The sequence below is a fragment of the Callorhinchus milii genome, unplaced genomic scaffold (genome assembly GCF_018977255.1).
Source record: "Callorhinchus milii isolate IMCB2004 unplaced genomic scaffold, IMCB_Cmil_1.0 Scaffold7, whole genome shotgun sequence".
NCBI classification, from domain to species: domain Eukaryota; kingdom Metazoa; phylum Chordata; class Chondrichthyes; order Chimaeriformes; family Callorhinchidae; genus Callorhinchus; species Callorhinchus milii.
In genome coordinates, this window is record NW_024704748.1 from 23,114,878 (window position 1) to 23,127,398 (window position 12,521).

General features: G+C 45.1%; 1 protein-coding gene across 1 annotated transcript; it reads right to left on the bottom strand.

Annotated features, from left to right (window-relative positions):
- Window positions 1-3,328: 3,328 nt before the first annotated feature.
- Window positions 3,329-6,406, bottom strand: foxi1 (forkhead box i1). The gene is made up of 2 exons (XM_007899626.2): window positions 5,752-6,406; window positions 3,329-4,631 (listed from the first exon to the last, which is right to left on the bottom strand). Exons 1-2 carry the CDS (start codon window positions 6,404-6,406, stop codon window positions 4,072-4,074), a joined length of 1,215 nt encoding a protein of 404 aa, XP_007897817.2. The 3' UTR covers window positions 3,329-4,071.
- Between the last annotated feature and the right edge of the window lie 6,115 nt (window positions 6,407-12,521).

Below are 12,521 nucleotides of genomic sequence, written 5' to 3' on the forward strand. Positions count from 1 at the left end.
TAAGTATATGGGTCATGTGTTGCAATGATATCTGAATAAATTAGGTTGTAAAATCAGATATAACTTTGTTTATACCTCTATGGAGATCACCTGGACCCTCGCGAAGCTCGAAACACAGTGCATGAGATGTAGAACAGGAGGCGACACCTCTCGTTGAAATTGCACAAAGATGTTCCAAGAATTCGGCAGCTCTGCTGTAACGTTGAGCACCTCATTTCTGTATAAAAATCTTCATTTTTACCTTAATAAAAAAATGACCCCAAAGAAAGGGTGTTTCTACCCCATCCCACGAAGAATGTTGCTGCAAGTGAGATTCAACTCAACTGCTGCCATTACGCGACTCTTTCATATGTTCATCATTTTGTAGGCACTTGTGTAGCATGGCAATATTGGAAATGACCCACGCCACCCACCCCCCACCCCCCCCAAAAAAAAAACCTGTGGAAATAGAGGGCTACGTGGAGAAACACCAAAGTGAGGTGTAGAAATGGACAAGCAAAAGTGCAATTGCACTTTCGATTTTTTGGGGGGTTGTTGCCCTTCCAAACAAATTGCAAAGATCCAGGGTCGCCTTTTTTGTCCTGCAAGTAGTCCTCAGACACGCGAGCTCATTCATTTTTTTTTTGGAAATTGGTAAAAGATCAACACCATTAAAACATTAACCCCCACGAGAAATGAGAGCGAGGGCGAGAGACGATTATTTTTATTTATTCCGACACAATTAACCCAGATAAGCGATTGGTGTGTCCTCTCGTTTGAAGTAGAATTGTCCCCCCAATTTTTAAAAAAATATATCTAACCTTTAGCCCTTTAGCAGTGAGATTTCCACCACTTCACACGGTTGCAGTCCACTTTTACGCAGGGCATTAAACTCCAACCACTCGAAGAAAATTCGCACACATCACGCGTTTTGGAGAGCCCACAGTTGACTTTTCTCTTTGGGGGGAAAAAAAAAGGTCTAAATGCCTGCGGTGAAGGCATTTTCAGTCGTATTTCGGAATGAAATGAGATATTAACCAACACAATATAAAGATCAAATACCAGGTAGATGATGTAACGTAAACGTAGTGTTTAATCAGATATTTTCCGAACAATACCTCCTTACTTTTTACACTAAAACTGGGGGGGAAAAAAACACGAACCTACTTTTGCAAAGAAGTGTGTAATTAAAGAGCTGCTCAACGGGAGGTCGGGTTGCACTAGAATAACGATTAAACCTTTTTGAAGTCTGCATGTAAAATCTGTCACTAATGTTCTGTTTCAGAGAAACGGATGGGTTCATTTTTCCCCATTCAATAAAAAATAATTAACGCACACGACAGGTAGGTTGTTTCATTATTCCTACCCAAGCGCAAAAAACTTCAGAATGACTTCCACTTCAACAAACCCTGTTTGTCCAGCAAGTTATCTACTGACCCCAATATGCAAATAAACAAATAAATACATACACTATGCTAATCGTTATTGTAATTGTGCAGTTCGGAGGTGGATGAGTATAGAGCTTAAGTCGGATTATTGTAAGAGTTATTTTTGGAAGAAAAATGCAAGCACAAAAGTTTTCAGCGAATATGTTTACTTGCTTTAGGTGATCGGATTGGAGGATATTAGGTCGGATCTGTCTCTCAGCACCTTAAATCGATCTGTTATCATATTGCATTGATAACCCTAATGAATCATGCAAGTAACGAGAGGATTACACCTGCTTCAGGAATCAGCTGTCACTTGCAATGTCAATGATACTTACTGTAATACCGCCAGGAACATGCAAGGTGATTTCTGCATCAGTAAACATCAACACCCGTCGAAAGTTCAGCACCAATAGAAAAGCAACATTACCTGTTGTAACACCACGCTTTATTACAGTAAAACCAAGGGATCCGCGTGTGAATTAAAACCCAATTGAAAGTTGCTTCCCAGTGTAACACGTTAGCACTCAACACATTCCACGAGTCATGATTTGCTTTGGATCCTAGACTGAAAACGGAAAGTTTGGGATTTTTTTTTGGATAATGTTCGATTTAAATAATAGAATTGAACTTGAAACTCGCCTTTTATTGTTGAAGTCCAAACTCACTGCAGGTCACGGGCATAAAGTAACCATTGCATGTCATCAGTGATGGGACGAAATCCGAAACTCTTCACTGTCCTCACTGAGCTGAGCTCTCTTCCTAGGATTTAGTGTCACTTATGTGTATTTGCTTCATCTAAGTGAACAATTCCTGTCGAAATGTCTGTCCACTACGATGGCACCCACTGAAACGATATTAATAGCCTCTTCCTAATGGCATTAGTGGTTTTTGGATTCATTCCAGGGAACTTTTTTTAAAAAAATCAAACGCACCAGTAGTGTAACATAATCAGCGCACAACTAGTAAAAATCAGCTCAGATTCAATTAAAATGGTATTTGCCTTTGAAAGAGCCTTCTTTTATAGCTCTCAAAGCACTTCACACGAATTTCTTTGGCCAGAGGGTGACTGGTTGCACAGGCGAGCGTGTTCGATACTTGCAGGTATTTTCTACAAGTTATATCAACTGGAAGACTGAGATGTGGTAAATTTACAAATGCGGTAAAAAAACATCTCGATTCCGTGCAAGTGGCAACTGCAATTTTTTCTGGGGTGCTTTGACGTGTTGGAATGAAGAAACACAAGTCCTAAAATCTATTTGCCCATTAATTTCACGGTGAAAGTGGAACACTTTTCCGCCTTGGATTTTTTTTTTACTGCCCCTTATCGTTTTCAGTCCATCTAATTTCACAGAGGAAGATGTTCATCGATCTTCTAGGGTTTTTGTTTATTTAATGTTTTACTTAAACATCTCTGGTCCAACCATTATTGAGCGACGGGTTTGTGTTGCGTATTTATGAAAATTAAAGAGCAAATGCATTCGGACATTTTGCCTTTCCTTATTCTGAAACGTCTAAATATCCCCAAAGTAAAGGGAAACTTTCTCAGTTAGCTACGTTATTTTTTATTTTATTAGATAATCCTACTTGTGTCACAAGATAAACCCTCTCGTGGGCATCGGATTATTTTTCAATATTGATTTGTGTAAACAGCAATAATTTGTACACCCATAGTTTTAGATTCTAGTGTAACTGTGGGACATAAGAATGTGAATATATGTGTACATATGCGGCTTTCAAAATCCAAATATCATTTGTTACAGACTGTATACCCTGAGTTACCTTTAGAAATCCAAGTAGCCCATGAAAAAAATATTACCCTTGATTTTCATCAAAGTCGTCGTTTGATCTTAAATGTAAACGTATGTACGTATATCTTTTGCATATACAGAAATAAAAGATGGACATCATATTAAGGTGGTGTATTTCAAACCTTTATTTTCATTCCAATGTAATAAACAATCTTATGCATGAAAACTTCAATAGGCTATTTTTAAATATGGGGAATTACTTAGTTCCTTAAAACTACGTGATATGCACCTTTAGGTACAATAATGCAAGTAGCAGGTACAATGAATACATGTTTTTCAACACAATAAGTAGCATTAATCAAATTCAACATGCCAAATACACAGGTAACTTAAGGTGAATCTCATCAAACCAATCATCCCAAGAGCCTGATAGCTATATCCTAAGGGGTCAAATGAACGATTTCTGAAGCCTTTATATTTTTAACCTGACACACATATTTCTCCATGGAACACAACAATAAGACATTGAGGCTTGGCAACATTTCAAAAGAATGATATCAAGACAGAACACAGTCACAAGTTATATGTTATATTTACTTTAGTGCATTGTTGTTCATCTATTGGCTGAAGCAATCTTTCGTTTGACATTTTAATTTTGCATAGTGTCACATATGTAAGCAAACCATTCGTGTCGGAATGCTTTGTGTAAGTAAACGGAATTTGATCCATCCACAAAATGGATCAATAAAGGCACTTCTTACTTGAAAATGCTAAAACGGTTATGCAACAAAAAAAAAACACAACTACACTAAAAGTATCACTTACATCTCCATTCTATAAAAGTACTTTCTCTGTTTGGTCTAGCTTTTTCAACAAAAAAAACACTTTTTTTTTAATATTTACAACGTCTGCGGTTAAACTTCGGTCCCCTCTCTGCTGTAAATCAAATTGTTGACGCTGAAGTTGTTACACAAGGGGCTGCTCATCCCACTGTGTTGGGTTGAAATATTAGATGGATAGTAGTTCAGTCGATTGTGGACGTTGACTGCGTTGTGGATTGCGCTCTGAGAAGGCGAGTAGGAATTGAGTCCGGGGAGAGTTTGCCTGCACTGCACTAAGTCTCCCACCAGTCCTCCAGAAGCAATTGGCCTATTCATGGCATTGCACCCGTTCATCAGGGAACTCATGCTGGAGACAAAGCTACCGAAACAGGGGCTGCTGGACTGTATGCTGGGTGGGGGGGAAGGTTTGGAATCACTTGCAGATCCAGGGGAATTCTCCAGTCCCGGGGAAGTCGAGTCCAGGAGACTGACCGTTTCTGAAGGCTTGATAACTGCACTGCTGGAGTCACCCGTCTGGTCACCAAGCCCTTGACCACCTGTCGTGTCAGACCTGCGCTTTCTCTTCCTCCTGAAATTCCCATTGTCAAACATTTTTTCACAGTTGGGATCCAGAGTCCAGTAGTTACCTTTACCTGGAAGGACAAAACAGTCAATCTTCTAAATCACACGACTTTGGTACATCATTACAGTTGGGGGTTTTTTTTAATGCAAAAGAGCCCCGGGGTTCTGGTGCTTGAATGTAAAAGGTTTGATTTGAAACAAGCTGCGCATATATATATATATATCTATATATATATAGATATATATATAAAAGAAATGAAAAGGCAATGCTTTTCTTTTTAAAAAAAGTTCAGTGCAACTCAAGTTTGAAACTGACAATGGCCAACAAACTTTTAACACACAGTGAACTTCTGCAGGAGACGAGGCAGGAAGCGAAACGACTTCTCCACACGCAATTTAGACAGGTTTTGCAGACAGCGTGACTTTCTGGTGAAATGTCAAGTGCCCCAAACAGAACCCAAAACAATCCCTCTCCCCCTCACCCCCACCCCACAACTGTACTGAACCTTCAACCTCGACCCTTTCCGTCCCCAAGACGTTGAGAATAACGCCTACAGTTGCTTGTAGGCCGACAACGGCAGTCAGATCCCACCCAAAGAGACTTTCTAATTGCCCCCCAATGAATTGGGGGCAACAGTTTGAAACGTGCACTGAACCCTTCATCCTGTCGCCGTGCAAATTGCTTTGACGCACACGTCGCAGTTGCGAGAGGAACCAGAACAGTTGTATTTCGAGCTCCTCCCGACCCTGTGCTGGTGAACGACTAAAAACATTCATTCGCCTTTAGATTTGAATCAAAAGTGACTGTTGCATGGGTCGCTTTTTTTTTTCATTGCCCCCCACCCCACCCCCCACATACCCCACACACCCCACAACACCCAGTTGAGGTTTTGCTTTGCAGTGAAGCAAAGTGAACAATAAACCCGATTGAAACGGTGGGACAGAGAGAGAGAGAGAGAGAGAGAGAGAGATGGAGATGATGGAGATGATGGAGATGATGGAGATGATGGAGATGATGGAGGAGATGGAGATGATGGAGATGATGGAGATGATGGAGATGATGGAGGAGATGGAGATGATGGAGATGGTGGAGGAGATGGAGGAGATGGAGGAGATGGAGATGATGGAGGAGATGGAGGAGATGGAGATGATGGAGGAGATGGAGATGATGGAGAACAGCTCAAACTGTACCTGGGTCATCCTCGTCTCTGGGCACCTTCTTGAAGCAGTCGTTCAGGGACAGGTTGTGCCGGATGGAGTTCTGCCATCCCGCTTTGCTCTTCTTGTAGAAGGGGAAGTTCTCGGCCACGTAGTGGTAGATCTGGCTGAGGGTCAGCTTCTTGTCCGGCGCGTTCTGGATGGCCATGGCGATGAGGGCGGAGTAGGAGTAAGGGGGGCGCACCATCTTGAAGAGCTCCTGCTGGCCGGGCAGGGACAACCAGCCCAGCTCGGCCGTGCCCCCGAAGCCCGAGGCAGAGGGCAGGAACTGCCGCTGTGCCGCCCCATAGCCGGACGGGAGGTTCGGCCCTGGAAGGTAAGGAGAGGAGTTAATGGTGGGTCCGTTCAGCCACAGGTAAGGGCTGCTGGCGGTGGGCGGGTAGTCGCCCAGTCCGTAGCTCGGCGGGTGGTGGGCGGCGGTGGATGTCCGCTGAGGGTGAGGGCGGTGGTGGTGGTGGTGGTGGCGGTGGTGGTGGTGCAGGTTTTGGGGGTATACCCCGAAGTTGTCGCAGTACACGGCCACGTCCAAGATGTCCTGCGCGCTCGGGTGCTGCTGCTGCTGCTGCTGCTGCTGTTGGAGAGGGGGCGGCTGAGCGCCGGGCGCGGGCTGTTGGCCGAAAGCGTTCATCGTCCGCTCCGCACGCGGGTCTCCCCCCCCCCCATCCGGGGGGCTCCGGGGGGGGGACTTCGGGAGGGGATCTCCCGGGGGGGAAGCGGGCGCCCGGGGTTTTTTTTTTTTTTTTTTTGCGGCTCGAGCTCTGCGGTCAACTCACCGGAGGCGACTGAGAGCCCGAGCGCCAGAGCGCGGCGTTTAAATAATCAGAGCGCCCCCAACGCGGAGCCGCGGCTGAGCTCCGGAGGCTGTGCGGACAGGTGTGTGGGGGGGGCGGTGTGGGGGGGGGGGGGGGGGGCGGTGTGGGGGGTGTCAGCGGCTGTGGCTGTGGTTGGAGTGAGGAGCGCCTCCACCCCCTCCTCCCTCCCTCTCCCCTCTCTCTCTCTCTCTCTGTACTCCACACTGACAACCCGACTCCACTCCACTCCACTCACTCACTCCACTCACTCACTCCACTCACTCATCACTTACTCCACACACTCCACTCCACTCCACTCACTCACTCCACTCCACTCACTCGCACCACACACTCACTCAACTCACACTCACTCCACACTCACTCACTCTACTGCACACAGTCGCTCGCTCGCTCACTCACTCACTCACTCACTCCACACACTCATTCCATTCACACTCACTCACTTCACACACTCACTCACTCACTCACACACTCACTCACTCACACACACTCCACTCACTCTCACATTCACTCACTCACTCTCACATTCACTCACTCACTCCACACACTCACACACTCACTCACACACTCACACTCACTCCACACACTCACTCACTCACACTCACTCCACACACTCACTCACTCATTCACTCCACACACTCACACACTCCACTCAGTCACTCACTCACTCCACTCACACTCACTCACTCACACACACTCATACACTCACTCTCACACACATACTCACTCACACACACACACGCATATTCACTCACACTCACTCACTCACAATACTCACTACACACACTCACTCACTTACACACACTCACTCACTCACTCACTCACTCACTCACACACACTCAAACACTCACACACACACACTCACTCACGCACACACACACGCATATTCACTCACACTCACTCACTCACAATACTCACTACACATACTCACTCACTCACACTCACTCACTCACTCACACACACTCACACACTCACTCACACACACACACGCATATTCACTCACACTCACTCACTCACAATACTCACTACACACACTCACTCACTCACACACACTCATTCACTCATTCACTCACTCATACACACTCACTCACTCACTCACACTCACACAGGTATCTCTCAGGATCCGCGCACACTGCACATTTCCCGTAGGTTTTAACTATTTCCAAAAGTCTCATCAACTTCTCAATATTGAAGAGCTCCACACTGACGATGCTCACTGCTTCTCATTGATTCCGGAGAGGAATTCTACAGACATTCACTCACAGCGCAGTTACTCTCTGGATTACAAAAAAAAATGTCAGTTTACTTAAACTACAACTTTCTTTAAGTCTGATTTAGTTCCACACCAAATTTTAAATAAAAGTCGATAAAGAGCTTGAGGACTTAAATGAACTCACCTACCAAGTGGGTTTACACTTGGGGTTTCTTGACCCTATTTTCTCATCTCTGTTCTTGCCCCTATGTTTTTTTGTGCAGACTGAGTCGCAGTTAAATACCTCCACCCTGTTTTAAATAACTAAATTCGAGCAAACTTTTGGCATTTACCACAAAACAGAGTTGTGTGTGTTCAAACTCAGACAGAGCTGAGTTGCTGGTAAGCTATGATTGTTGCAGAAATAAACACCTCTAGATTGTTAGGTGCAAAGTACATGGGTCACGATGGACCCCAACTATTTTGTGTTACTGGAGACAAAACAATTATATCAGCTCTTGATGTTTACTGGCAAACACTTTAGTGTATGCACGAAGATCTCTGTGGGAACTCCCAGCATGTTATGGCAAGTGATACAGTATCACAACGTAAAGTTTGCTCACTCAAAATATTGATCTTGTAAATAGCCACGACGCATACACTTTCAACAACAAAAAACTTCAACCATGTCTTCAATAAAATATATATGGAACGTTTGCGAATTATTTCTTGCATTTGGAGTTTGCACTGTTCGATTTTCCCCCTCAAAATCACATTGGGAAGCCATGTAAATCCAGATGTGCTGCTCTGCTTCCCCCTATTGGTAAATTGAGTGAGTTTGTGCGTAGGGGCAGAGTTCAACATTTGTTAAGAAATAACAGGGCAAGAAAGATCTGGGATGAATCTTTTTTTTTCAGGGCTAAAATTATGGCTCCATGCCCTCACACAGCACAATTTACACAAATAAACCTTGCATTTCTGATCAACTTGTTCCATCACCAACCAGCTCCTCCGCCCACCCTCTCACACCTCGCCCATCCTCACCTCAAACGCCACCCGCGAGGAGATGCTTGGCTTCTTCGAATCCAATGTCAGCGGATCCGCTCAGCTGCCTATACCATTCCGTCCGCTACACCCTCCCCATCTCTCCCTCCCACCCCGGCCTCTACCCGTGCCTTGCCCCACACCTTCGAACCTGTCTCCCACTCCTCTCTCACCACCACTATAACCCGCATGAAACTGACCACCTGCTCCCTTGACCCCATCCCTACACCTCTCCTTACCTCCCAGCTCTACCTCCTTGCCCCTGTACTCACAGACATCATAAATCTCTTCCTGTCTAATGGTACTGTTCCCACTCCATTAAGAATGTCCGTAATAATAATAATCCTTGCATTTGACATAGCAATTTTCACGTCTTCTAGATGTCTCAAAGCGCTTCACAGAATATACTGTAAAGTGAGTTGACTGTATATTTTGTGGGCAAAATGCGGCAGCCAATTGTGCACAGCAGTGTCCCACAAACAGTCGTGGATTGAGTAACCAAATTATTATTTTTTTNCTTGAGGGATTATCACACCTATCCTTAAAAAACCCTTCTTGGACCCATCTCTACTCTCAAATTATTGCCCCAACTCTGACCTCCCTTTCCTCTCCAAGGTCCTGGAACTAGTTGTTGCTTCCCAGCTTCACTCCTTCCTCTCCTGCCACTCCCTTCACGAACCCCTCCAGTCGGGTTTCCGTGCCGGCCGCAGCACAGAAACAGCCCTGGTCAACGTGACAAATGACATTCTGTCCATTTGTGACCAGGACTCCCTCTGCCTCTTCATCCTCCTTGACCTCTGCTGCCTTCGACACCGTCAACCACTGCTTCATCCACCACCTCTCCTCTCACCTCAACCTTCATGGCTCTGTCCTTGACTGGTTCAGATCATACTTCTCACACCACCTGCACTTCATCTCCACAAACGGTTTCTCCTCTAGTCCCCACACCATGTTGTGCAGCGTTCCTCAGGGCTCTGTGTTTGATCCCCTCCTCTTCAATATCTACATACTCCCTCTTGGTGACATCTTCCTCAAATACGGGGATCAACTGCCAAATGTATGCGGATGACACTCTGCCTCCTCCCTTGATTCCAGGACCACTGCTTTCCTGACAGAATGTCTGTTGGACATCAATTCTTGGATGAAAGCTAATTTTCTTCTGTTGAACGTCAACAAGACCGAGGGTCTCCTGATTGGCTCCCGTCAGCACCTCCACAACTCAGGCACTGACAGCATCACCATCCATGGTTGCGCACTCCCCCTCACTGAGCCAGTCCAGAACCTTAGGGTCTTGTTTGACCCTCAACTGTCCTTTCTACCCCACATTTGTGCCATAACCTGCTCTGCCTTCTCCCACCTCTGCAACAACACCCGGCTCCACCACTGTCTCACTCCGCAGGCCCCCAAAATCCTCATATACACCTTCATTACATCGAGGCCTTTCTACGCAAACTCACTACTTGTCGACCTCCCCAACTCCTCCCTCCCTAGGCTGCAGATCATCCAGAACTCTGCAGCCCATGCCCTCTCCCGTACCAGGCTCCGTGACCCTATCACCCCATCCTCGCCCGACTCCACTGGCTTCCCATCACACAGAGGATACAGTTCAAGATCCTGGTCCTCACCTTCAAAGCTCTCCATGGTCTTGCTCCCCCTATCTCTGTGACCTCCTACTAGCTTGCTCGTTCCCTCCGTTCAGTGGGCTCCAGCCTGCTTCACGTCCCCCGCCTTGCTCACTCTATATTGGCGGGCGGGCCGCCACTCTGCCCCCACCCTCTGGAACTCCATCCCACAGTCCCTCCACCTCACCCCCTCCCTTGCCTCCTTCAAGACCCATTTTAAAACCCTCCTCTTTGACCATGCTTTTAATCTCCCTGCTTCCCCCACTGCCCTCCATCCTCCCCAATCCTGACCCCCAGCTTGGGTCCAAAACTCTGTCTGTCCAATGCCTTGGGATGTCCTCCCAATGTGAAACGCACTATATACATGTAATTCTGTTGTTGTTGTTGCAGTTTCTTTTGGAGTGGGGGACAATTCTAACGCAGGTGGAAACTTCTTGCTAAGGATACTCCAGTTCCAGTTCGAGACCTTATTCGGTCACTTATGCAGTTTCCTATATCTGGATGGGAAAAGGGTTAATAATAATAATCCTTGCATTTGATATAGCGCTTTTCACGTCGGGAGGACGTCCCAAAGCGCTTCACAGAACACACTGTAAAGTGAATTGACTGTATATTTGTGTGCGAACGCGGCAGCCAATTGCGCACAGCAGTGTCCCACAAACAGTCATATGGATTGAAAATGACCAATTTATTATTGTTTTGTTTTTTTGGAGGGATTATTAGGCGTGTGGAGTAAGGAAACTTGCCCAAGGTTTCGCCCTCTGCCTGGAATTGAACTCAGGTCTCTCACTTGCAAAGCGAGTGCTCTAACCACTGAGCCACAGGGTTGTTGGAGGAGTTCAATTTACACACCTTTTGAAGTACTACGTTAATAGATGTGGGTGAACAATGATAATGATACTTGCATTTGATTTAGCGCCTTATCACATCTTCGAGACGTCTCAAAGCCCTTCACAGAATATACTGTAAAGTGAATTGACTGTATATTTGGGGGGTGAAATGTGTCAGCCAATGGCGCACAGCAGTGTTCCACAAACAGTCATGGATTGAATGACCACATTTTTGTTTTGAGGGATTATTACCCCCAGAAACTGTAGGCACTGACTGTGTATTTCGAATTTGTGCACAGCAATGTCCCATAAACTGCCATGAAATAAATGCTCAATTTTATCTGAGGGGTTTGTTGGCCTGAACATTGGGAGAAACTCAGTATTTTTTAACACCTCATCCAAAGTTCACTTTGAGTTGAATTCTGCACCTCTTGATGTATAATGTATCAGGGCGAAACCTTAGACAAGTTTCCTTACTCCACACATCTCTGTTTACCTAGCAGTAAGTCGGAACCCGTTTGTTAGTCGATTGTTGGATTTCCGGGGGTAAAATTCCGCTAAAAAATGTATTCACTCAATCCACGACTGTTTGTGGGACACTGCTGTGTGCAGTTGGCTGCCGCGTTTTGCCCACAAAATATACAGTCAATTCACTTTATAATGTACTCTGTGAAGGGCTTTGAGACGTCGGCTTTGAGACATCTCACAACGTGATAAGGTACTATATCAAATACAAGCATTATTTTTATTATTATTATTATTATCATTACGGGTTTAAACAGTCTGCGTGCTGTTTCAGAAGCACATAGTGCCAATCACTGGCTGCTAACCTTTTTATTGCTGCTAACAATTCTGACAAGCAGCATTCAGGAATGCCAGCAATTTATCGAAAATATTAAACACATTTCTCTTGCCAGTTTCGCATCAAAAGAAGAATGCATGCTCCGGGATTTATGAACGCTGAGTCACTATTAATCCCTTCAGTAAATATTTGCCACCTTCATCGGAAAGTATTTTAAGAACTAACTCTAAAAACATCCTAAATCAGAATAATGTTCCTTTTTGAAATAGAAATTCTAACCCTGACATATGTTTTGATAAAATACAGTTTGTGCTGATAAGGAGTTCATCCTGAGCTCTGACCTGCCTATTGACCGCTATTTGCTTTAGTGTTTACAAAATAAGAGTTTTTTTCCTTTACTAACTCACAGGTTGATGTGTCCACAAGACCTTCCACAAAGTG